The sequence below is a fragment of the Phyllostomus hastatus genome, unplaced genomic scaffold, assembly GCF_019186645.2.
Source record: "Phyllostomus hastatus isolate PE091 unplaced genomic scaffold, TTU_PhHast_1.1 phas_scaffold_21, whole genome shotgun sequence".
NCBI lineage: Eukaryota > Metazoa > Chordata > Mammalia > Chiroptera > Phyllostomidae > Phyllostomus > Phyllostomus hastatus.
Genome location: NW_025334017.1, coordinates 10,518,728 through 10,543,960, shown reverse-complemented (window position 1 = coordinate 10,543,960; position 25,233 = coordinate 10,518,728). Strand labels below are relative to the sequence as shown.

Below are 25,233 nucleotides of genomic sequence, written 5' to 3'. Positions count from 1 at the left end.
AGCCATTCATATGGAAATCCACTGTTAACAGCTATAAGTTGGGGCAGAGGGAGTCTCAGGGGATCTCCAGGGCTGGGCAAACAGTGTCAGCTAGGTTGATAGTCTCAGATAGGGCACATGCCTGCCAACTCTGTGGCTCTGTGGGAGGAGGGTTCAGAAAAGGGACAATGGCCTCTGCCCACCTTTCTGTCTAGGACACAGATGGCAAACACAAGGCCTACAGCCTGAATCTGGCCCTCCACCTTGTTTTATCCAGCCAGCACCTTATTTCCACCTGGCGGCAGTGCTAAGCTCCTTATCCCTAGTTAAGGAGTAGTTACATTTATACAGTCCTAAAATTATATTTGGCCCTTTGAAGGCAACCTCGAGGCTGATGTGGTACCCCGTGAAAATGAGTTTGACATGCCTGGTCTGGGAGAATGCTTTCCATCAGCTCCCACCTTGATGCCAGACACTTCAATTCCTCCCTGTATGATACCCCGGTGCTAGAGCTCAGAGGGACTGAGTAAGGTCATGTGTGGGTTTTTTAAGAACTGCTTGGGATTCCAAAGTTTCTTCCACTAATACAATTCCTGCTGGTTTTGCAGCCAGAGGCTAATCCAGTTATGGGGACATATCTTCCTGGCATTGGAATGCTGGCCTGGGGGGGTCCTGGTGTGTGGCTGGGACTTGTCACTCCCAAGATACCCGTCTCAAATATTTATCCACCACACGTGGATGTGGGACCAGCCTGTTCTGTGCCTCTGCCCCTCCTACCAGCCTGAATGGATGCAGTTTCTTTCCATGGTTGTCAAGATTTCCATTCAACTCGATTTCTGACAGCTCTGAGTGATGGTTGGTCTATAATTTTTTGTAATTTTGATGTGGTTGTGTGAGGAGGTGAGCCATGTTGACCTATGCTGCCATCTTGACAGGAACTAAAAATGTACTATTTTAACCATTTAAAAGTGTGTACTTCAGTGGCAATAAGTACATTCACAATGTTATTTAACCATCACCATTATTTAGTTCCAGAAGTTTTTCATCATTTGAAAATGAAAACCTATACCCATTAAGTAGTCATTCCCCATTCTTCCCTCTCCCCAGCCCTTGGCAACCACTAATTGGTTTACTGTCTCTATGGTTTGCCTATTCTGTGTATTTGATATAAACAAAATCACACAGTGTATAGCCTTTTGTACCTGGCTTCTTTTACTTAGCTTGTTTTCATGGATCATCCATGTTATAGCATTGGAATGCCCTTTTGAAAATTCAATAATTGCTCCATCTGGGTGGCAACACCTTGTGTGGCTAGGATAATATTTCCCAAGTTTTGACATAAGTTCTAAATCTAAATATATATCCATGATTCAGGAATCAAGGTGTATGACTGAGAGTGGATCCTCTCACTTTTACTCACTTTTTAGTGAATCACATACAAAATTCTGCTTACCATTCTTGCAACTTTGGGCTCTCATGGTCCAGAGGTCTTAGTCCCCCAAAAGAATGTTTCCACCAGGTTACATTGCAGGAGTTCAATTAAACTGGAAGTTGAGACTGCTACTTGGCCATTTGGGGATCCTCCTGCTATTTAACCAACATGCACAGAGGGGGACTTCTCTACTGCCTGGGGTGATTGATCTTGACTATTAAGCATTTTTTGAGTTGCTGCTACACAATGGGAAAAGGGAGGAGTATGCCTAGATTGCAGGAAATAATGTAGGGGTGCCCCTTAATAATTAGAACTCACATATTCTGTGATGTGAGTTAATGGAAAACCACAGCCCAATAGAAGTAGAATCTTTAATGGCCCGGATCCTTCAGAAATAAAGGTTTGGGTTGCCCCACAAGGCAAGGAACCACTATCAGCAGAGATGCTTGCTGAAGGCAAAGGGGATATGAAACAGGTAATCAAAGGGGAAGTAGTTATAAATAGTAATTGTAATCATGTTGCCATTTGCAGATACAAACACTGTAATAGTTATTAACATTTTTCCCTCATTTTGCTATGAATATATCTGTGTATTCTATATTAACTAATTATTCCTTCCCTCATCCCCCCAAAATGTGTTAATGGTGGGTGATCTTTTATCTTGGTATTTAAGTTACAGGCCATTGAAAGGGTGCAGTGACTCATCAAAAAGAGGAATGAACATTCCTTAAAGACTCTATTGTCTTTGGAGAAGGAGCTGTTTTGGGTTGTATGAGAGAGTTGCCTCATATGGACATAAGCATGATTTTGCTATGGACTTTTTTGAAAATTAAATACAACTGAAAGTAGTCTGTACGAATGTCAAGTTGACAAGAGTTGGACTGGGGTGGTTTCATACTGTCAACTTAGCTAAGCTGGAACTACATTTCCCAGAATTGTCTTTCTTTTATGATTTTGATTTTTGTTGGCTGTGATAGAAATTTTCAGAAGATTTAAATGGAAGTGAGGCACCAGCCATTACACTTGGAAGGTCAACGCAGGGTCCCAGGCACCATTGTAATTTTGCACATGATCTGCTGACTCACCTCACTGGCAAGGGGTAGCAGCAGGGCCTATAGATCCTCCAGCAGCTATGTTTTGGATTAGGTGTATGTGCAGCAAATCAGTCTCTCTCTCTCTCTCTCCATATATATATATATTCTGTTTTTTTCTGGAGAACACTAGCACTAGTACATTCCCCTGTAAAGAACACTGAAAACCGTTGAAGTTCTGGTCTTGAGATATCCCGTATTGTGGTGGAAATGTATGGCTCTGAGATCACACAGAACAGAGTTTGGTGGCATAAATGATTTATGGTCTTGGAACGATTACTCATCTGTGGAATTAGGATCAAATGTCTGCTTATGTGGCTGTTATGTAGGGTTAAGTTAAACATTGTATATGGAATTCCTATTACAGCTCACAGAGGGTGCACAGCAAATGTTCACTCCCTACTCTGCTGAGGGGAAATACATTGTTTAGTTAGTGCCCTGGATCTTATTAAAAGATTTAATTGAACTGAGTCTCTTAGATACTAAATGAGATAGTTATTTGGCATATATTGTCTGATATAATACCAATACTACTCTGGGTTGTTAGTTGTACCACAGAATCCAAATGTTATTTGAGGTCAGTTCTGTCGCTTATCTGTGTAAGATCTAGGGCAAGTTATGTTTCTTTGAGCCTAGTTTCAATTTAAATACTATTGCTTCAGGATTTTCTTGTTTGTTAGAATAGGAGACAGTGCTAAGCTTAATCTTCAGCATACAGTAGATGCTCAATACATCTACTAGATTTGTGGGAGTTACTAGGTTTTTAAAGATGAGCTGGATCAATTGTTGCACTAAAAGAGAGCTTACTATTTAGTGAAGACAAAAATCCATGAAACTATGGTGAAACTTGTATTTCTTTTAATAGTAGAGAGCAGACAAGTAGACAAATACCAATGGAGGAGATAGAAAGTTTTCAGTGATATTGAAAGAATCAGATGCCGTGGAGAGATGATAAAATATCTTGCAGACGTTTGTTGATTTATGAGATCATGAGCATTTAACACCTGATCTCATTATTAAGGGCTATGCAGTACTTTCCACCTTGCCAGTGGCTAGTCACACAAATAAGTGGAAGGGTGGGTGCCCTGAGAACAGAGACAAATTAACAATTTTGCCAGCAGGGGAGAGGTTGTTCATGCTGACATCCTAGAGGTTGGAATGTATTTGGAACAATGGGTTGCTGCTGAAAAGCTTTGACAGTTTAAGGAGAAATGTGACAAAAGGAACCTGCCAACTTACATATCCAGCTTACAAACCAGATCAACAGTTCTTTACATTCTCATGCTTTCTAAAAATCAAAGCCAACACTTTCCGTAAAAGGGCAAGCAGTGTCCTTTTTCCTTTGTTTTTTAAATATATAATTTTTACTCATTTTTTCCAGCGCATACTCTTTCTCAGTCTAGGTGTTTTCCCGCCACCTCTTCTCCCCCTCCTCATTCTCAGGTCCCCAATTCTCCACTCAGGCCGGGACTGCCCCGGGGCCCGCACCTGCCAGGAAAACTCTCCAGCCCCGGCCCCGCCAGGGGGCTGGGAGTGACGTAGTCGGGAGCGTAGCGCCCGCGCGGCCTGCTGACGTCACTGCCGCAGCGGTCCAGAGCAAAGCCCAAGAATGGGAATTTGAGGAGGGAAAACAAGGTAGTGAGTCCGAGGTCAGGGCTGAGCGATGCGACTGAGTTGGGTGCTTTGGATGTCTGGGGTCGCAAGGCTAGAGTCGCACTGTCGCACAGGCTGAACCCACCCCACACCCTCAGCGCTCTAGAACACCAGAGTTTAGTGATAAGAATGTCCCCACTCGGCGGGGCCTCGTGCGCACGCGCCTTGGGTGGGCAGCAGATTGGGGAGACAGCTGGAGTGGGTGCGGATTGAGGTTAGTAGGGAAGGAGGGCGGTGTGTGGCACGAGGGAAGGTGACACAGCTCCAAAGCGCAGAACAGGAGGAGGACGGTTCGCAACCTCTGCCGCTAACCCGTCTCCACTGGCGCTGCGGCAGCACGGGGCGCGGGGCTTGCGCCGCGGCGTCGTGACGTCACGGAGGTGGCGGCCGTGGTTGGCGCAGGGTCCGCGGCTGCAAAGTGTGAATTACGCTCGGCTCGCGCCACTGGAGGAGTGAAGCCAGGCTCGAGGGGAGGGGAGGGGCAGAACGGCGGCGGCGACCCGAGCTGGTGCTGCTCCCGGTCCTGGCGCACCCTGGATCTTGACGCTGGCTCCAGCTCTCTTTTTTTGCAACACTCCTGCTCTGCTCCTCCCTGCACTAGAGCCCTGGGGCGGTGGGGTTACCTTTCCGACTTTGCCGGTGCTGCCGCTGCTGGCATCCAGGAGCCGGGCGTACGCGGGTCCTGTTAGCTGTATCCGCGGCTGCCTAAGCGCCTTCCCGCCGGCGGCCCGGGTGCAGTGCTTGGGTGGCGGAGGCGTGAGCGCGGCTTCCTGGCCCGGGGTCGGCACCCTCCAGCCCTGCCCCCGCCTCGGCCCGGTGCCCCGCAGCCGCGGCCCCTTCCCAGCACAGGGGCCAGCGGCCGGGGCAGGGCGGGCGTATTCAATGGAAGTATGTTACCAACTGCCGGTGCTGCCCCTGGACAGGCCGGTCCCTCAGCACGTCCTCAGCCGCCGAGGAGCCATCAGCTTCAGCTCCAGCTCCGCGCTCTTCGGCTGCCCCAATCCTCGGCAGCTATCACAGGTAAATTGCCGACGCCGCGGGGGCTCACACTGGGGGCTTCTGTCTTTGTTTCCCTCTTCCCACCTGGCTTCACCCCCGCGACAACTCCAGTCCTCGCCGTTCACCAAGACCTATCGTCGTTCATTGTTTGGGGCTTTCTGGGCTGCCCCTTCTATTTGAGAGCTCTTTTTTTTATCCTCAGGACTGTCCACTCTCAGTTTCTGGCCTCCAGTGGGGCGGGCTCCGGAAACCCTTGACTCTCCCCAGTATCCCCCACCATCCTTGCTTAGAGGTTTAAGCCTCAATAATGACTTTTCCTCTCTCCCTTTCTTGATGTCTCGGCCCGGAACTTGGGCCTCTCCTCCTTAGTTGTGGCCCTAGCACACCTGTGTCCCCCTACACGCGCTCACACACGCACACCTGTGCCGAGTTCGCGCCTCATCTCCCCCAATTCCCGCGCGCCCCGTGGTGCTCAGTTGGTGCTGCGGTTCTCTGAACAATAGACCGGTTCCCTGTTGCTCTTCTCCCGACTCCTTCGATTCTGTAGATGGACCCTAAATGATATCAGAGAAACAAATGTCGAGAGTAGTTTCCCTGAAGCTTCGGTTTCCGCAAAGTTGGTAACCAGGAATCAGTTTTGCTTTTAATTTGATGAGATTTTAGGAGAGAAACTATGATGAGCACTCACAGACTTTGTTTTGAGTGGTCCAATACCAGTTTCTTCTGAGAATTTCGTGGGGTTGTTGTTGTTGTTGTTTTTTGCTGTTGGCCCACTTCTTCGTTCTTGCTGCTTTTGACTGCCAGATTTAAAATAAGGAGGCAAAAAGAATTTTGTTTTGTTTACATTTGAACTGAGTGCTCTCTATTTCTGCTGCCAGAATGTTACATGTTCATGATCACCTTTTAAGTCACGTATATTTATTTTTCCTGTTGGTTAATATTAATTTATTTTAATAACTTTTCTCGCTATAATGTAAATACCTCGAGAGAGGGTCTGTGTGTTGGCGTTTTTTTTTAAACAGGTGGTGTGGAGCACCTGGTAGAGACTTTGCTAATAACAGGTGTGTCTGGTAAATATTTGTCATCTGCTTCTCTGCCTAAGTTGCTTGTACAGAGAGCTAGAGCCTATATTGCGGTTTCTCTCTGAATTGTTTTTATTTAAAATCAGACTTCTTTCATAGGACAAAATGGTGTACGATTAAGGTCAGTGCCAACTTGTAAAAAGTGCTAAGTGACATTTTGAATAGCAGTACATCATTATTTTGAAAGTCCCTGCAGTATCTGCCTTTATAGTATTGCTTAAAGCATTTTTAGGTTGCAAAATGAATGTTGAAGAGGTACTAACACACTGCTGAAAAGGTTTTTAATGGTAGTAATTGAAAGTTTTTAATGCTAGTAACTCTTTTCACTTCTAAATATTAATTTTACTTTCTCAGATCAGCAGGCACATGATTGATACTCATTTCTGGTCCAGTCTAAATAATAAAAGCAATAACTAATAAATTATAAAATCTAAAACATTAATTGTTACTTATGCTCCCTGAGGAGAATGTGAATGAGAAGGGAGATTTCAGGGGAATGCAAACAAGTGAAGCTGATGCCAGGGGTTTTACCTGCTGTCTTAATTAATCCATAGAGACCAATTTTAAGTTGGATTCCTTCTGGACTCATTTCCTAGCCTTAGGTTAATGGGTAATGGAATGTAAGAAATATGATTGTGGCAGTTAAAGCAAATCATGTAGAGTCACATCATATTTAACCCACCCTTAAAACTTTAAGAAAAATTTCTATACCCCAAAGTGAAGTATACTAGAACTTCTGGAAATTTGGACAGAAATGTTCCTGAATTAACACTTTTTTCTAGTCAGCGTTGCTCAACATTAAAATGATGGTAAACTTATTATGATGGTGAAATGGGCATGCTTATCATTACCAAGACTGTATCATTTAATATCAAAATATATGTTGGTAGTGATTTCTTTAGCTAGATGGGAATTTGTAATAGAAGAGGAAAGGTAAAAAATCTTGGAATCTTATTCAGAGATCTATAAAGTATTCAGTTAAAAGCTTTCTTTGTCCTTGGATCTTCAGTTCCTAGGTCTGAAGAAAGCTACAGACATTATAAAAAGTTAAGGTGGTTTGTAGTTTCATTTAAAAGACTTTAAAAAACATCTGTTTCTTTTTGTTTTTGTAGGCACTAAGTATGAGTGTTTTGTATTAGAGCTTTTCTGTTTTAAAATGTCAAAACTAGTAGTTTTTTCAGTTCACCATAATATCGGAGCCTAGCTCATGGTGATACTTTAACAATTGTTGAATGAGTGAATAAGTAATGAAGTTGTCTCTGAGCATCAATTTTAAATATGAAAACAAGGTAAGGACTTTCATCAAGATATTGCAGTAACTTATCCAAAATTTGGTTTGGAACTTGTAGCTATAGATTTTAACAGATTCAGGAGATACAAGACTATGAGCAACCATCTTCAACCTGTGTGTTTTAAGCAGAATTCTGACAAACTTGTTTTCCAAGTAGTAGCAAATTTGAAGTGGGCTAGGAGGCTGCTAGAGTCAGGTTCACACTAATAGCAGCAAAACTTGACAGCTGACACACCAAAAGCCAGGGATCAGGAAAAAAAAAAAGGCAGTAACTTTTACGAAGGCACGCTGGGTATATCGTGTCCAACCTTTTGGTGTCTCTGGGCCCACACACTGGAAGAAGAATTCTCTTGGGCCACACATTAAATACATTGTGACATGTAATTACAAAAAAATCTCATAACATTTTAAGTAAATTTACGATTTTGTATTGGGCCTCAGGTTGGACTTCCCTGGAGAGGCTTGAGTGTTGTACAGTGCAACAATTATTAGTCAAAATAATGTAAATAGAGCCTATTTCTTAAAGTTTAAAGATTTGTACTTTAAAAAAAAATGAAAGATTTCCATGCCAAACAATTCAAGTGTTGATTACTAAATGGACAAGTGTGAATTCTCTGGAAAATTCATTTAAGTGGAACATCAGCTCTCCCAAGGATGCCAAGTAAATGAGGCATTAACTTTTTGTTGTAAACCAGGTCGTGTACTACTTTCTCAAATGGTTAATAGTTTTTTAACTATTTGAAAAATAGAGATAATAAAAGAAACTTGTTTTTGCCACTTTGGGATATCTTGTTGATAGCTGAGTTTAAAGATTTGTCTTGCAGAATAAAGTTCTTATTTGGAAAAAATATTGCGAGAACAGAACTTGTGTTGTTCACCATTGTGTCCACAGTGATTTGCCTACATAGGCACTTAGCAAAGTTTGGAAATTGGGTTAGTATATTAATGGCAAGCCAATGCGCTGCACCTGGGGTTATTGTGGTCCGATTTTCCATACACTGGAAACAAGTCTTACTTGGGTTAAAGTTTGAGGCTTAATTTTTAAAATTTATTATAAGTCTGCAATATGTATCATTACTGAACAAAATATTGGGATCTAACATGTGTTTACATGTGCTTTTAATACCACAGGAAGCTAAATTTGACTTCTAATTTAGCACCTATGTGTTTTTTCCTAATAGCCTGTGTTTTTTTTTTTTTTTAGAGTGGTTCGAAGCTTACAGCACAATTGGGGGGAAGGTACAAAGGTTTTCCAGGTACCCCAAACATGCATAGCCTCCATCGTAATCAGCATCCCCCACCAGAGTGGTACATTTGTTACAATTGCTGTACCTACATTGACATGTCATTATCACCCATAGTCCATAGTTTATATTAGGGTTCACTTTTGGTGTCTTTTTAAAGCAAATACTTCACAGGTATTTATTGAACACTGTCTGTGAATGAGGCTTCTTGAGTTAGGTAACTGAGAGAGGTAAAGAATTGGTGGTTTTTTAAAAAATCACTTGTGAGTCTGCCAACCTAACCAAGTTTTTCTTTATACATAAACATTTTCACATGTAGTTATAGTGTACATCTGTGTTGTCTTTAGCAGTGTCTTAGTACAAGACAAATCACGAAGGTCCTATATGTGCCAGAACAATTCAAAGTCCCTGGATAAAAGTTGGTTCCTCCTTCAAGAATCTTACAGGATTGTGGTGGGGAAAATGGTATGATTATATGTGATGTAATTCTTGCATTGGAGTTATCAAGGTGTGATGAGATTACACAGGTATACCTAAATTTCCTGGGTAAATTAGAGGAAGCTTCAGATAGCTGAAGCTGAACATTACCATAAGTAGGCATTTCCGTTGGGTTGGTCAAAAGTCCATTATGTTTTTCCCTGTACTGTACAATGGCTCTAGTAGTGCTTAGTACTTCATTTGAAACAAGTTCGTTGTTGTATTGTGACAGCTGTAACAGCGTGCATTTAAAAAAAAACTTATTAAAATTGGTGAATTTTTGTGCAGCCATTTTAATATTGAAGATGGAAGAAAATAACATTTTGAGCATATTGTTTCATTATTTCAGTAAAGTTAAAAATGCAACCAAAACACGCGCGTGCGCGCACACACAGACACACACACACACACACACAAAGATTTGTGCAGTGTATGGAGAAGGTGATGTGACCAATTAAGTGTCTCCAAAGTGGTTCGTGAAGTTTCTTGGTACTATTGACATTTTGGCCATATAATTCTTTCCTGTGCGCCTGTTTTATGCATTGGAAGATGTTTAGCAGCACTCGCATGGCTTCTACCCACTGGAAGCCAATATCAGGAAAAAACTACATTTGTAGATGAGCTTTCTAAGCTTTCAGAGCTTCCTTTTGGCTACTGGCAGGTACCCTTCCTAAGGAACCTCTGCACTGATCTTGTGGTTGACATCAGAAATGTCTCCTGCTTAGTTTTGAATAGGAATTCTGATTTACTGCTCTATACCTCCACCTACTGGTAGAGATGGCTCTTTGTTTTTTGAAGATAATAGCTTGAGTGAGGAGAGGATGAAATAGTACAGGGCAGCATTTGGGGGAGAAGTAAATTAATAATTGGATAACTTAGTTTCAGCATAGCCTACTGTATTCCTCGAAGTTTTGAGCAGACCAAACTCTAGCTCAGGACCATATAGAGTACTTGGCAGAAGGTTCTTAGTAAAGATGCAGTAGTCTTGGCTTCAGTAATATTTGTTTCCATTTATTGAGTACCTCCTACATGACAAATGCTGTAATTGATGTTTTTAACCTTTAAGAAACTCTGTAAGTGATATTATTCAAGAAAGGCCTCATGTTTCACAGCCTCCCTTTAAAACTGGCCTGGCTCCTCTGTGAAGGTGAGTAGGATACAGTTACACTTTCAGGTTTATGGATTGTAGATCTTGTCAGTTTATGGATCTGGATTAAAAATACAAATTTGATGATTAGAGGTGATTATTTGAAGTGATAACCTTCACTCTGGTCTTTTCAAATTACATCTGGAGTACTTGTTTTCAGTGTCATGTTCTAGGAGGATGAGCAGCAGCTAGATCATACTCTGAAGAGAGTGACTAGGGTGGGGAGGTGATTTGAAACACATTGTTGGTATGTAACTGAAGAAAATGGAAACATTTGTAATCTGGAGAAAAGAAGACTCAGGATTTGGGCCAGGAGGTTTGGGAATGGAGGTGGGGTAGTGGTTGGTGAGAGAGGATAGAGCTTTGCTGTCTTCCAGTATCAGAAGGACTGCCGAGTGAATGGGAGGAAGGAGAGGATTAGTTAAGATTTTGATTGGTTGTATGTTGTTGTGTTTTTCCTAGCACAAGAGGAAGTTTATTAAGCATACAAAGTGAAAGTACAATCCAAGAGAAGATTAGAGTGGGCTGCTCAGAGAGCTCTCTTGGCCTAAATTTTAGAAAGAGTCACACAAGCAGAAGAAGTGAGCCAGCTGGGCTGTATGGACTTAGGAAACAAGTTACAGAGGCAGAAGGGGGGCCCTTGGGGACAGATGTAGGGGGACAGTCCAGGATGAGCTGTCGCTGCTCCCCTGGTTGCAAGTCTCCTGAAAACCTTAGAGCTTAGGAAAAAGACAGCAGATATACACACCTGAGGAAAGCGGGGAAGGCACCAGCGAGATCCAGGGAGAGCATGCCTTTATGTATGTTCTCAATTGCTATATCCACTTCCTGTTTTGTGAGGGCAGTTGCTGATGTACAGGAGAAGATAAAAGCTTAAAGTTGTTACTTATCCAAGGTAACACGAGTAGGTAGTAGAAGTGGATTAACTCTGGGTCATTCTCACCTCAAAGCCTGTGCATTCTCTTCTACTTCCTTTTACCTCATGGGAAAAGGATGTTACCTCAGATGATAGAATAAGGATCAATAGGTAGAAATAATAAGGGAATAAAGAGGGAGATCTTGTTTTTAACCATACTACTAATCAAAGAAATTCATGTAAAAGAATGATAATCATTTTTGCTCTCAGATTGATATATTTTTAAAAAATGTATAGTTTGATGACTATACTTATGCAATGCTAGTAGGGATATAAATTGAAAGTTTTCTGAAAAGCAATATGGCAATTGAATCAAAATATTAATACTTAGAAAATTAGTACTTTTGCCTGATAACTTGCTTTTGGGAATCTCCTGAGCAAATAACCAGAAATGTAGACAAAGATTAATCTTCAAGGGTGTTCATCACTTATTTATCACTGTGAAAAGTTAGAAACAATAATTTACAAATGTTTAAATTATAGTTTTATTGTGAGTACATAGTATTTATTTCTATATTATGTAACCACAAAAATGCTTTGAAGAATTTAAAGGATATGTAATGATATAGTTTACAAATGACTAAATAAATTTTAATATTTCTATATTATGTATTCACTAAATATTTTGAAGTATTTGAAGACTAATTGTATGGGGAATTGCTTACAACATAAATAGAAAAATAAAAATTGTGTTTAAAAATCACAAAATTGTACATATCTAGACATCATATATGCTTGCAGAGAGAAAATGAAAGATGTATTTCAGAATGCTAACTGAAGCTATTTTTGGATGGTGAAATTATAAGTAATTTTTAACTTTTTGTTTAAAATTTTGTGTAACTTTACCAATTTTTTTTTTTAAACATGAACTTCCTTTTAAGCCACAATAATCCTAGAAAAAGTCAGGCAGTTTGATTTTGGGTCCAGATCTCTGATGGAGATGTACAGAGAGAGTGGGTTTGCCTCATGAGATTATAAATTCCTAATCAGTGGTTGAGTCAACAGCTTGAAAGATATTTGGAGAAGGATATTGACAAGGGGGTGAACTCTTGTGGTTCCTTCCAACTTCATGATTGTGTAACTGTTTGGATAACTGAGTTATATGCATGAAAGGCATTTTTGTGTAGCTCTGATAATTATAAAGGTGTCGGAAGTGAATTTAAGTATAGTTGTTTTGAAGAAGAGCTATTTGATGACAGCTGGTGAAGAGATCTTGAATAATGGCAGCAGTGGAAGGAAAAGAGAAATTCCTAGGAGTGGGTCCTAGGAATTGTTTTGATTTGGGAGGGGAAAAAAATTGTCACTTTAATTTGGGAGACCAGTTAGATCATTAAGCTAGTAACAAAAGTATAGATAGGAAGAGCAGGTGGGTTTTGGTTTTCTTTTGTGTATGTGGAAGGACAGGGAGTAGTAGATAATGCATTTACTTTAAATATGTTGAGTTCAAGTGTCTGGGGACCACTCAGGTCTGGATGTCCAGTAGACACTATCTTAGAAGGAAGGTTAGGACTGATGATGTGTTCTGACTTTCACTACATGGGTTTTCAAATATTCTGACTTTTAGTACAAAAGTTCTCAAATATTTTGCTTATATATCCTTTCCAAGAACTTGAAAACCAAACAAATAGAAAACTATATACTTTTTCATATGTCTAGAATTTTTCCTTTCAGTTTTAGTATTTGTAAATAGTGTAATGTTTGGTGTACAACTTAATCATGATTTAAAAGATATCCAAGAAAATTTTAAGTTTAATATCGCCCTTTATTTTTTTAAAACATGTGAAAAGCTTTTAAGTTTAACAGAATTTTTACATTCCTTATTTTTCTCTTTGAACTCTTTTGTTTTCTATTTTGTTATGTTTACGTATTATCCTAGTGTATCCTGTTATATTGGAAAGCATTTTATCAGTTATACCATCATACTTTCCTATAAAAAAATGTAACTTCATTTGTGAATTTAATCGATGGGAATAAATAGTGCTTTATTTCAGCAGTGTCACTTAGTTCTTCTGAGTTCTGGGCAAAAACAATTATAATTTAAAGTATTTAAAATTTCTTATGTCCATAAGGCTGTGTCAAATTTATTTTGTACTGAGTTATCAATACAGCAATAATTGTCAGTAGACAATCAAAACAACATGTGAATTATAAAATTTAATAAGTATTAAATAAAACAGTAATGCTTTACTGGAAATGCACTTATTTTAAGTTATTTTCTAAATATTGTATTTATTTGTAAATATTATTAGAAAGGATGGGGTTCTGCATTTTCCTTTTTTACTTTAATAGTGAAAGTATTGAGAAATCTCATTCACAGATTTAGTAGATGGTAGTAAAAAGTATTTTGTTTTAGAAGTATCACCTGTTCTTCTGAGTTGACAAGAAAGTGATCCACAGTTGAAATTATTTTTAAAGCTTTCTCAGGCAGCATTTGGATTTGGTCCTCCCTAAGTTTTCATGGAAGAATTGGTGGCTCCTTGACGTGAAAAAAATTTGGTGCCCAGTGGGCAGAATGATTAACTTTCTCAACATGAGTATTTTGAACTCTCCTTTTAGCTCCTCAGATGTTATTAGATCCCAGTTCCCCAGTAATTTTCAAGAATTGTTGAGAATTGCAGTTTTCTTTTATGAAGTGCCAGAGGGGGAGAGATGAAATGGGAGAGGAGATAAATGAAAACCGACTTGTGTCAGCAGAATGGTTTTAGAAAAGTGTGCATATGGAAGTTGACAACCTACTAATCAATTCTCTGTGAACTCTCCGTGCACATGTATTTCCCATGGTACATGCGCATGACCCACTTTGTGGACCATTGGTTTACTGTACCACCTCATGTATTAAGGTAACAGTGTTGCTGTAGTTTACCATTCTCCATACATATACAGAAATAGTACCTTATACATCCATTATTTTTCTGGTTTTTGATTGTTTCTAATCCTGGATCTCCATAGTCTAAGGCTTCATTGGAAATATAACTATAATAGTAATGCTTGAAAGGGACCTTATCAGTAACTTAATTCATCTTCAACATTTTAAAGATTTAATGGTTGAGACTCATTAAGATTAAGTGATTTCTCTAAAATCTCACAGTTAGAAAGTGGAAGGGTTACAGCTTTAAACCTAGTTCTTCCAACTGTGAATCTGTTGCTTTTTAAAAATATAGCTCCTGCTTCCTTATAAAAGAATTGCTGTAAGGGACTTTCTTGGGTAGCAGTCTTTCTTTAGTGAACATTATGTCTTTGAGTAGCAGGTCTTTAATTCATTTACACATCTTTTTATAGACTAGTGATTATTTGAACTAGTTAGAGTACATATACACTCAATTTTAAACATGTCTGAGTTACTTCTAAAGTATAGAGTTGGCCAAAAAGTCCATTTAATGTTTTTCCTAAAATAAAAGACATATTTTTCACCAGTAACTCCACTGATTTGGATATTTTGAGTATGTTGGCTGTCTCCCATGTGGTATAACATTGATTGTTTTCAATGTTTCTCTTTGATTGCTATTAACTTCAGCTGGTCTACCCAACCATGGAGCACTGTCCAGAGAGAAATATCCAGCACAATATTTTGCAAACCACTTTTGACATGTTTGATCAGTCACAGCACTTTCTCCATACACTGCACAAATCTTTTTTTGCGTTTCTGTTTTGTTTTTATCTTCCTTGAAATAATACAACATAATATGCCAAAAATGTTGTATATTCTCTTCCATCTTCAACATTAAAATGGCTACACAAAAATTCACCAATTCTGATAATTTTTTTGATGCATGGTGATATGACAGCTGTCACAGTAGACTAACAAAATTGTTTCAAATGAAGTTAAAGATAAGTAAGCAATACTAGAGCCATCTTATGGGAAAACCAAACAGACTTTTTGGCCAACCCAATAAAATCGGAGATAAAGGAAAACCCTTATTGAAAGTATAATAGACCAGTTGGGAAGCTACCATTTTATTGGTTAAAATTTGATTTATGTGTAAGTCAACAGAAATAACCTTTTATTTCACCTATACTTTCAAATGAACTCTTAAGAGTACTCTCTCTCCCAACCCACACTTTTTCCCTCTCCTCCTCCTTCCCCGCTGGCACCTTACCTTTACCTACCTCTCTCCCAAGCTCCAAGGAGTCTTCTTTTGCTTTGTTACTTGTTTTCTGAGCCCATTTATTCTACCTCTTTGACTTTCTAAATAAACATTCTCTTATTGTTTGGGAAAAAATAAACTTTAAGAATAAAGTTTTTTTCACTTTGGGGAATAAAACAGTATTCCTGATATACAGAGAATTTACTCTGTACCCTTTTATGTGTTTACTAGGAATGAAAGGGCAGGTAGTGAAATTGTTTTTGTGAGATTTTACACTTCATTTTACTTCTTGCTGGAATTGTTCATAGTGAACATATTATTTTAAAATACAAAGTTATTCTAAGAAGAAAACTTTTAAAAACAGACTAATTTGTGGAAGAAGTTTTAGGTTCACAGCAAAATTTAGAGGAATATACAGAGATTTCCCATATATCTCCTGCCCCCATACACATGCGTGTGCACACGTGCGCCCACACACACACAAACACACACACACCCAGAGTGGTTTGCTTGTTACAATTGGTGAACCTACCTTGGTATATCATAATCATGCAAATCCATACAATACATTAGGCTTCACTCTTGTTTTGGATATTCTATGAGTTTGGATAGATGAATAATGCAGCAGTTTTCAACCTGTTTTTGTCATGGCACACATAAGCTAATTCCTAAGGGAAAGGAGGACAGTGCCCCTCTTTTTCCTTAGAAATTGCATGCTTTAAGAATTCTTGGTGTGCATGTATCCATCATTATAATACGATACAGAATATTTTCACTGCCCTAAAAATGCTCTGTGCTCCTCCTGATTATTCCCTCCCTTCCTGCTCATCTCTAGCAACTAATTTTTTTTTTTTTTTTTTTTTACTGTCTCCATAGTTTTGTCTTTTCCAGAATGCCATATAGTTGGAATCATACAGTATTTGACTTTTCAGATTGGCTTCTTTCACTTAGTAATATGCATTTAAGGTTCCTTCATGTCTTTTCATGGCTTCATAGCTCATTTGTTTTTAGAACTATTATATTCCATTGTGCTGTACCACACTTTATCCATTCACCTACTGAAAAACTACAAACAGCTGCCTACAGGTTTTTGTGTAGACATAATGTTTTCAGCTCCTTTGGGTAAATAGCAAAGGAGTGTGATTCTAGGATCATTTGGGTAAAAGTAGGTTCAGTTTGATAAGAAACTACCAAGAGTAAGAAACCACCCTCCCAGAGTGGCTGCACCATTTTGCATCCGCACCAGCGATGAATGAGAATTCCTGTTGGTCTACATTCCTGCCAACATTTGTTATTGTCAGTGTTCTGGATTTTAGTCATTCTAACAGGTATCATTGTTTTAATTTGCCTTTACCTGATGACATCTGATATGGAGCATCTTTTCATGTGGTTATTTGCCATCTGTGTCATCTTCTTCAAAGAGGTGTGTGTTAAGGTCTTTGGCCCACTTTTTAATTGAGTTGTTTGTTTTCTTGTTTAGCTTTGAGAGTTCTTTGTATATTTTGGATAACAGTGCCTTATCAGATATGCCTTTTGCAAGTATTTTCTCCCCACCTGTGGCCTGTCTTCTCATTCTCTTGATGTTATCTTTTATAGAACATAAGTTTCTAATCTTAATGAAATCCAGTTTATAAATTATTTTTTTCCATGGACTGTGCCTTTGGTGTTCTGTCTAAAAAGTCATCACCGTATGCAAGGTTATCTAGACCTTTCGCTAATTTTTCTTCTAGGAGTTTTATAATTTTGTATTTTAATTTTTTTAAATCCTCCCCTGAGGACATTTTCATCTGCTTTTTTTAGAAAGAGAGAGAGAGAGGGGAAGGGAGAGGGGAAGGGAGAGATAAACATTGATGCTTCTCTTGCATCAATTGGTTGCCTTTGTATGCACCCAGACCAGGGATCTGCGCCCAGGCCAGGGTCACTTGCTCTTGCACCTGGACCCGGGATGAACCTGCCACCTAGGTATGTGCCCTGATCAGGAACTGACCCTGCAACCCTTCAGTTACTGGACAGTGCTCTAACCACTGAGCTACACTGGCCAGGGCTAGTTTTTGTATTTTAAATTTAGGTCTCTGATCCATTTTGAGTTAATTTTTCTGAAGGATATAAGGTCTGTTGTTTTAAGCCACTCCTTGCCCTAGGAAACTAACACAAATGGCTTGGATGGTTTAAAATATATTTGTTCATTCTTTGAATCAGAAGACATTTACTGGGCACTTTTTATGTGCCAGGCACTCTGCTAGGTACATATCAGAGATAAATAAGATATGTTTCCAGCCTTCATTCTTGGAGTTTGGTCCAGTGGGAAACAGCTATGAAAATTCATAAATTACCGTACACTTGATACATGTTCTCATTAGGATAGTTCATTGGTGGCAGGTGGAGCTGGGAAAGCTAGAGGATACCTTTGTGCTTGGTTTCAAAGAAGTGAGATGAAACTGGAATTCTGCTTGATTCTGCCACTAATAGTGCTATATCATTCCGATTTAGTTCAGGGCATGTTTGGCCTGCTGCAATAGCTACCTGCCATTAGGACTCTTAACAGATTCCACAAAGTAATTTTTAAAATGCAGCCAGGATTATGCCACTCTCGTGAAAATATCAGTGGGTACTTATCACAGTGAAAATAAAATCCAAACTCCTCTTCATGATGCAGTCCCACATGGTATGATCCCTGATAACTTGCCGGTCTCGTTCCCTTTCATCGTGGTCCTCCTGCTGTCTGTGAACATGCCAGGTTTGGGCCCCTCTTTGACTCGGCACTTGCTCTTCCCTGAGACTCAAGATTTTCCCAAGGCTCCTTGTCCTTCAAGCTTCAGTCTACTCTGCAGAGGAACCTTTCTTGACCATCCTATTTATAATAGAGCTCCTCCCCCTATCTGTACTCTTGTTTTGTTTATGGCACACACCACTAACTTGGTTTTGTCGCTTCTGCCTGGCTGGCGCCCACCTTACCTCAGCCCTGCCACCATAGTATAGTCAGGAAGTGTGGATCATGTTTATCCTACTCACTGCTGTGTCTGAATTGTGCATATGTAGGGGGTGTTCCATACAGAAAAATAAAGGAAAATTACTCTTTTAGTTTCATGCTTATCATGTCTGATCACATGTCACCATAGCTCTCTTTGTTATGAATCCCAAATTGTTTCCTTTAATTTCATTTTATAGTCCCACTAACTCCCCACCAGTGCACCAAAATTCCTCCTTAATCTTCATACCCTTCTGAGCTGCCTTCTGTGCTGTTGGAGCTATCTTAATTTCCAAATTTATGTAATCTTATTTAAGAATGCACTGAGACTTAGAAAAGTTGCTCAAAGTAACACAGCTGTAACTGGTGTTTCAGGGATTTGTACTCAGACCTCTCTCTCTCTCTCTGACCAGAACTCCTCTCGGTTGTACTGGGTTGCGGGGCTGATGTTTTTATATGGCTTATCTATATACATTGCCTGTTTTTCTTTTGACAACTTAGTATATTTTGAATCAGTTTTTTTAAATTGTTTTATACTGATAATGAACATTTTGTCCTATTTGTGGCAAATTTCCAATTTTTTGCCTTATTTTTAAGGGACTACCTAAACTGCTAAACCTTTATCTGGCAAGTGTTAGTCTCTTTAGTGCTGTAACCATGGGAATAAATAATTAAAAATACTGAAAATTCTATTAACAAAATATTTCACATGTAAGCTTTTTGTCTTCAATATACTAATTTGATAAAGATTCCTTTTCATTTTAATAAGTTGTGTGGAATAATTGTCAATAACAAATTATCACTAATTATCTCACTTTATATTTAATATAGGGTAAAAGAAAAACAATGGGGTAGATGCTATTCTAGACTGTAAATGTGGAATCGGAGGAAAAATTTCATGCTGGAAACCCTGGAAAGTGAATGACTGGAGAAGCTCTGCGTGTCGCCATCGGAGCACTGGTGCCGACAAAGCCGTTGGCTCCATCTCTCCCCCTCAAGCACATGTTTTTATTTATGTGATATTAACTCAAATTTCATAGTGAGAGAAATGGAAAACAGGTCCCATTTTAGATAGTTTTTCTAAAATCTTTATATTTTAAAAGAGAATTCATATTTTACAAACATGTAAAAGGATATTTTTGGTGGCTTATCATAGTAACATAGAAGAGGTCAATTTGAAGATAAAAGCAAAACATAATTTACCTGGAATGTATAGAACCAACATTTTCATTTTCATTTGATTTTTAGTGAAAGTACTCCACATTCATTTTCAGAAAAACTTTTGGGAAGTGACTTCAAGGATTTTTGTGGTTGGCCACAGCTCATTTCCATTTGAGGTGTAGTTTTAGTAATGTTGACAAAGCTTTCACCTTTCATTTTCCCATAACCAGTGTTTTTAAATTTCTTTTTTTTTTTCTTTTTAAGTGTTAGAATACCTTAGAGCAGGATTCAAATGGGCTAATCAAGAAAAGCCATTAATACTATGAAAATAAAATTTTAGAACTTTTATGTACATTTATTTTTAACCTTATTGTTTTAGATCCTAGTTTTATCTATGTTGCCTTGAGTGCACAAAAGTGTATGTATGTACAATAAGACTTCACCTGTCCATAGGTTCTTGGAACTATGGTGAAACATCACATAATGAAACCAATTCTGCCATAGGCTAATTAAGATAAAATATGGCATTGTGTTAACATAATCAAATTATGTTGTTTGAGGACCTGCTATAATTTATAAATACATGCATTACAAAGTGTTGAGACCACTGCCTCAGAATGTGTTGATGGCTGTGGGTGCTTTCACATACACACCATGCAGAAATGAGTACAGAGTTTCAAGGGGTTCTTCATCTACTAGTACATCTGGATGTACTATGGTACATCCAGAATACCTGGAATCCCATTTAACCTTTCTTGTCTCCTGAGTTCACTTAGCTGCAGCATTTTGTCTACTGATTTGACTTTTTTAACCATGATTTCAGTCCTTAAGGTTATAGCTGCCTTAAGACAGCTCCCCTTGTACACTGATCTGTCCTGACTTCAGTTTGATTGGACTATGAGCCTTTAAAAAGTGGACGCTTTATCTGGCTGGGCCCAGTGATTCACACAAGGTAGATAATTCACAAATATAAAAAGTTCATCAGACCTTTATGAAGTCCTATCTGTGACCCAGTCCTACTTCGTCCAACTCTCTGCTCTATTCACACTCCCTCCAAGGTCCTCCTTCTATAGTGTCACCTCATGCTCTGCGTGACATCTGGTCACTTCTGTCTCATAGTATCTTATGCCATCTCAAGATGGCCACTGTTAATTCTTCGATGACTAAAGGATTTTTGGAGAGCCTCTTGAAGGATACATATTTGTATTTAGTTCCCCTCATATGAAGTTGGCTAATGTTAATGACATGGTCAGAATGAAGGACAGGTTTCCAACCCTTCAGGACTTTGTAACAGGTCTCTGGATATCCTCTGGGTGTGTGTTGTCCTAAACCCTGTGGAATATATTACTAGGTCTATATACCCTCTTTGTTTTTAGCAGAAAAATATGCACTAGAGAGTACTAAACAAAAAAAAAGGTTATAAAATTTTGCTTGTTAGAAACCGGACTGACTTTTCAGATATAACATCAATGATATCCAATAGAAATATAGTGTGAGCCACATATGTAACTTAAATTTCATTGTGGCCACATTTAAAGTAGTAGAATAAAACAGGTGAAATTAGTTTAAATATATTTTATTTAATCAGATATATCTGAAATATTAATTTAACATTGCAATTAACCAGCTATATCTGAAATACTAATTTAACATGCAGTTAATATTTAAAAGATGTTAATGATATATTTCATACATATTTTTTATTCTCATCTGAGGATTTTTTGGGTTGGGGGAGGGAGAGAAACATCAATTGGTTGACCTCTCATATGTGCCCTGATCGGGGATCGAACCCGAGACCTTTTGGTTATGGGGTGACCCTCCAACCAACTGAGCCTCACTGGCCAGGGCTATTTTATCTGTTTTTGGAGAGCACATCTCCATTCTGACCAGCATCATTTCAAGTACTATGTGGCCATGAGTGGCTAGGGATTTTCTCATTGGATGGTGTTGCTCTAGAAATAATGATGCTTTATTAGAGGGAGTCAAGGCCACCTCTTGTGTGTGTGTGTGTGTTTAACATTTTTAGACAAATTTGTAGTTGTATATTGTGGGTTCTATATACTTCCTCTAGTCAAACCTGTAATTTTTAAGAGAATTGGAAATATCAATATACTATATAAATTAGCTGCATTTTTAGAGAGGTTGTATGGTTTTAGATATGAGAGAACAGCAAAGCTTTTAGCAGCTCAATTTTTTTGTTGTTCTTTGGACTGGGCTGTTTTAGTTTCCTGGTTTTTGTGGGGTGAGAACTTTAATTGTGAAAGCTGAGCTTTTCATCATGGGGCCAGCTCTCATCCTTCTTAAGGATTTTAGGAGGTAAGTTGTTGGGTAAGAAAAGGCATAAGGCCTCTTGTTAGGTCAGGTTCCAGTGCATGTGCTTGCATTGAGGTTTTCTCTGAAAATGCATATATAACATAAGAAACAAAAAGGTGTTATTTTTTTAAAGTAGAAAAAGTTTATTTAATTATATGGAGTCAGTCTTATTTGCTTAAGGCTGCTGGCTAGTGCCCTTCAGTAACACAAATAGATAAGTCTTCATTTGCTAAAGAAAGAATACAATTGCTGGATTTCAGACCAGGATCCATGTTTTATGTCGGTATGAAAGTGGACTTGGATAAAATTCTTAAATTGCATTTAATTTAATTCAATAATTTCAACTTTTAAAATCATCAGATTTAAACAGTAGTGTTGAAAGTTTGAAAAGGAGTAATTGTTCATAATCATTGTAATAAATGGGTACATTTAATTTTGCAGCTTTTTGGAATGTGTTACTTAAAACATGGAATTATAATGTTACTTAGTAATTAGATAACATTTTATTTTGTTGTCATACAATAGCCTAGAAACATGTACCAGCTGGTGAAGTGATTCCATTCCACAAAGTGAGACAAAGATCCACCTGCCATGGTTGTTTGTGCATTGCTACCAATCCATACTCAGCCTGTGGGAAGAGGAAAGAGAAGGTTCAGGTAGTCTGCTATTAAGGAGCTGATAGGAAGTGTGTGGTTCTCTTCACTCTCATTGAGTTGGTAAGAACATGGCTCTACCTAGCTGTAAGGAAGGCTGTAAGAGAGGAATAACATTGTAGGAACATGCCTTATACAGCTTTCTTTCTATTTTGGGTTATTTCCTTAGGATAGTTTTCATAGAACTGAGATTACTGGTCCAAACAGTGTGAACATTACAATAGAATTTTTCTTTCTTTTTTTTTATTTGATTATTATTTTATTGACATATAATTGACATCTAACATTAGTTTCAAATGTACATTATGATTAAATACATGCACATATTGCTAAATGATCACCATAATAAATCTAGTTAATATCCATCACCATACATATTCACAATTTTTTCCTTGTGATGAGCCCTTTTTTTTCTAGAGGTTTTTTTTTTTTAATTTTATTTTAATCATTGTTCAAATACAGTTTTCTCCTTTTTACTCCCAATCCAGCCCCCCTCCCACCCCTCCCCACTTCCCTCCCATTACCACCCTCCCCTTAGTTTATGATGAATTTTTATTTCTTAATTACTTTTCTAAAAGCAACCATTTCAGTACTCTGGAGATTGACTAAAGGCTGATGGAATAAAACTTGGAAAAGTGTCATGCTGTTCTACCCTACTCTGTCCCAGTTTGGTTTGCATGGTGGTTCTGCCAGCAAGAAGTAGGCCATCAAAACCTCAGCTTGAAGAGGGCTCAGCTCAGCTCTTTGGATGGTGATGCCCAGTGGCATTGTCTATGGATACAGATTTTCACAGGTGCAAGGGAAGGCCTGTAGCTCAGTTCAAGGAGCTTGGGATTGCAGTACAGTTTGGGGCAAACATATTCCTGGATGACATTACATGTAAGTACAGGAATGACCTGAGAAAGCCCAACAAGGTATTTATATAATTTTGCCCTACCCTGGAGTTGCGTGCGTGCTCCTAGTAGACTTGAAAGGAAAGATAAGCCTGGGGCAAACTTGAAAACAGGCTGAAGTTCAAGTGAGCTGGTTCCCCTACCCACATACATATCCATTGACAGAGGTGGTGGCCTTACTGACTTGAGATGTTTGAGCAAAACCTTCATCCGATTACAAGTTGGTCATTAAGTTATGTAAAGGGGCAACCCCTAGGAAGCCAGGCTTAAAAATAAAAACCAGAATATATTTAAAACAAGACTGTGCAGAGATAGTGACTGCATACCACAAGGAGACAGATTTCACATACATAGTCCAGGCATGATATTAAACAAAAATAGTAACAGTGCCTTTAAGGGGGAAAAGAATAAGCATACAGAGTTGTCACAATACAGTATATAAAATCTCTAGACTTAACAACAAAATTACAAGCAACTAAGGAATTAGGAAAGTGTGACTTGTGCACAGGGGGGAAAGCAGTAAAAAAAAAATTGTCTTTCAGTGTTCCCAAATGTTGGATTTAGTAAAGACTTCAAATCAACTATCATAAATATGTTAAAAGAGCGAAAGGAAACCATGTTTAAATAATTAAAGGAAAGTATAACAACAGCAAGTCAACAAGTGGAGATTCATAAAAATTATTAATAACAGTAAAATAGTAACAGCAAAAAAAAACGAACCACCCCTCGATATGTCATGAGAAGGTGCTTCACTTCTCTAGTATTCTTTCCCAGGACTTAAAACCAGAGTCTGATCATGAGAAAACAGCAAAGTGAAACTCAGGCTTATTCTACAAGAGCACCTGACGAGTACCCTGGGAAACTGTCAAGGTCATGAAAAACATGGAAAAACTGTGAGATTATTCCGGATTAGAGGAGACCAAGGAGAAATGAGGACTAAATGCAATGTGGTATCCTGAATTGGATCCTGGAACAGAAAAAGGACATTCATGGAGAAACTGATGAAATTTGAATGAAAACAATAAATTATCATTTTGTACCAAATGTTATTTTATTTCTTTTGGCAGTTTTGTACCAATGTTAATTTCCTACTTTTGAGAAATATACCATGGTTTTCCAAGATATTAACATTGGTTGAAGCTGGATAAAGTGTTTACAGCAACTCTCTCTACTGTTTTTGCAACTTTTCTATAAATCTAAATTTATTCCAAAGTAAAAATTTTTAAAAAAAAATCAAGTGGAAGTTCTGGACTTGAAGAAAACAATACCTGAAATGAAAAATTCACTGGAAGGACTGAATAGCAGTTTTGAGATGCTAATAAAAAGAATCAGTAAATGTAAAGATAGACCAATAGATGTGATTCAGTTTGAAAAACAGAAAAATGATTGAAGAAAAATGAGCAGAGCCTCAGAGGTCTGTGGAAAGCATCAAGCATACACATATGTGTAATGGGAGTCCCAAAAGAGAGAAAGATAAAGACAGTAGCCTTTTGAGAAACTTTTCAGTTTTGATGGAAAACTTTAAACTGCACATCCAGAAGTTCAGTGAACCTCTGTAGGATAACAAAGAAACCCACACCTGCATAGTCTGTCTGTTAAAAGAGAAAATCTTAAATGCAGCAAGAGAAACATAACTCTGTCCTATGTATAGCGGAGCATCAGTATAATTAATGGCTGCCTTCTCATCAGAAATACTGGAGGCCAGAATGTAGTGGGATGGTGTATCCAAAGTTCTGAAAGAAAAACAACTCTCTCTGAATAGTTATGTGATTAGCAAAGCTATCATTCAAAAAAATGATGGCAAAATAAATACATTTCTATGCAAAGATAGAGAATGTGTAGAAAGCAG

General features: G+C 38.5%; 1 protein-coding gene across 3 annotated transcripts in view; it reads left to right on the top strand.

The window, feature by feature from the left end:
• The first annotated feature begins 3,374 nt into the window (after window positions 1-3,374).
• The window catches only part of PDE7A (phosphodiesterase 7A), a 113,863-nt gene continuing 92,004 nt past the window's right edge, over window positions 3,375-25,233 (top strand). For all 3 annotated transcript variants that reach the window (XR_006788166.1, XR_006788165.1, XM_045861106.1), the window contains exon 1: window positions 3,375-5,175. Coding sequence is in view for 1 of the 3 variants with exons in the window: in XM_045861106.1 (XP_045717062.1) it covers window positions 5,038-5,175 (138 nt within the window). In the remaining 2 variants the exon portion in view is untranslated. The remainder of the gene's footprint in view (window positions 5,176-25,233) is intronic.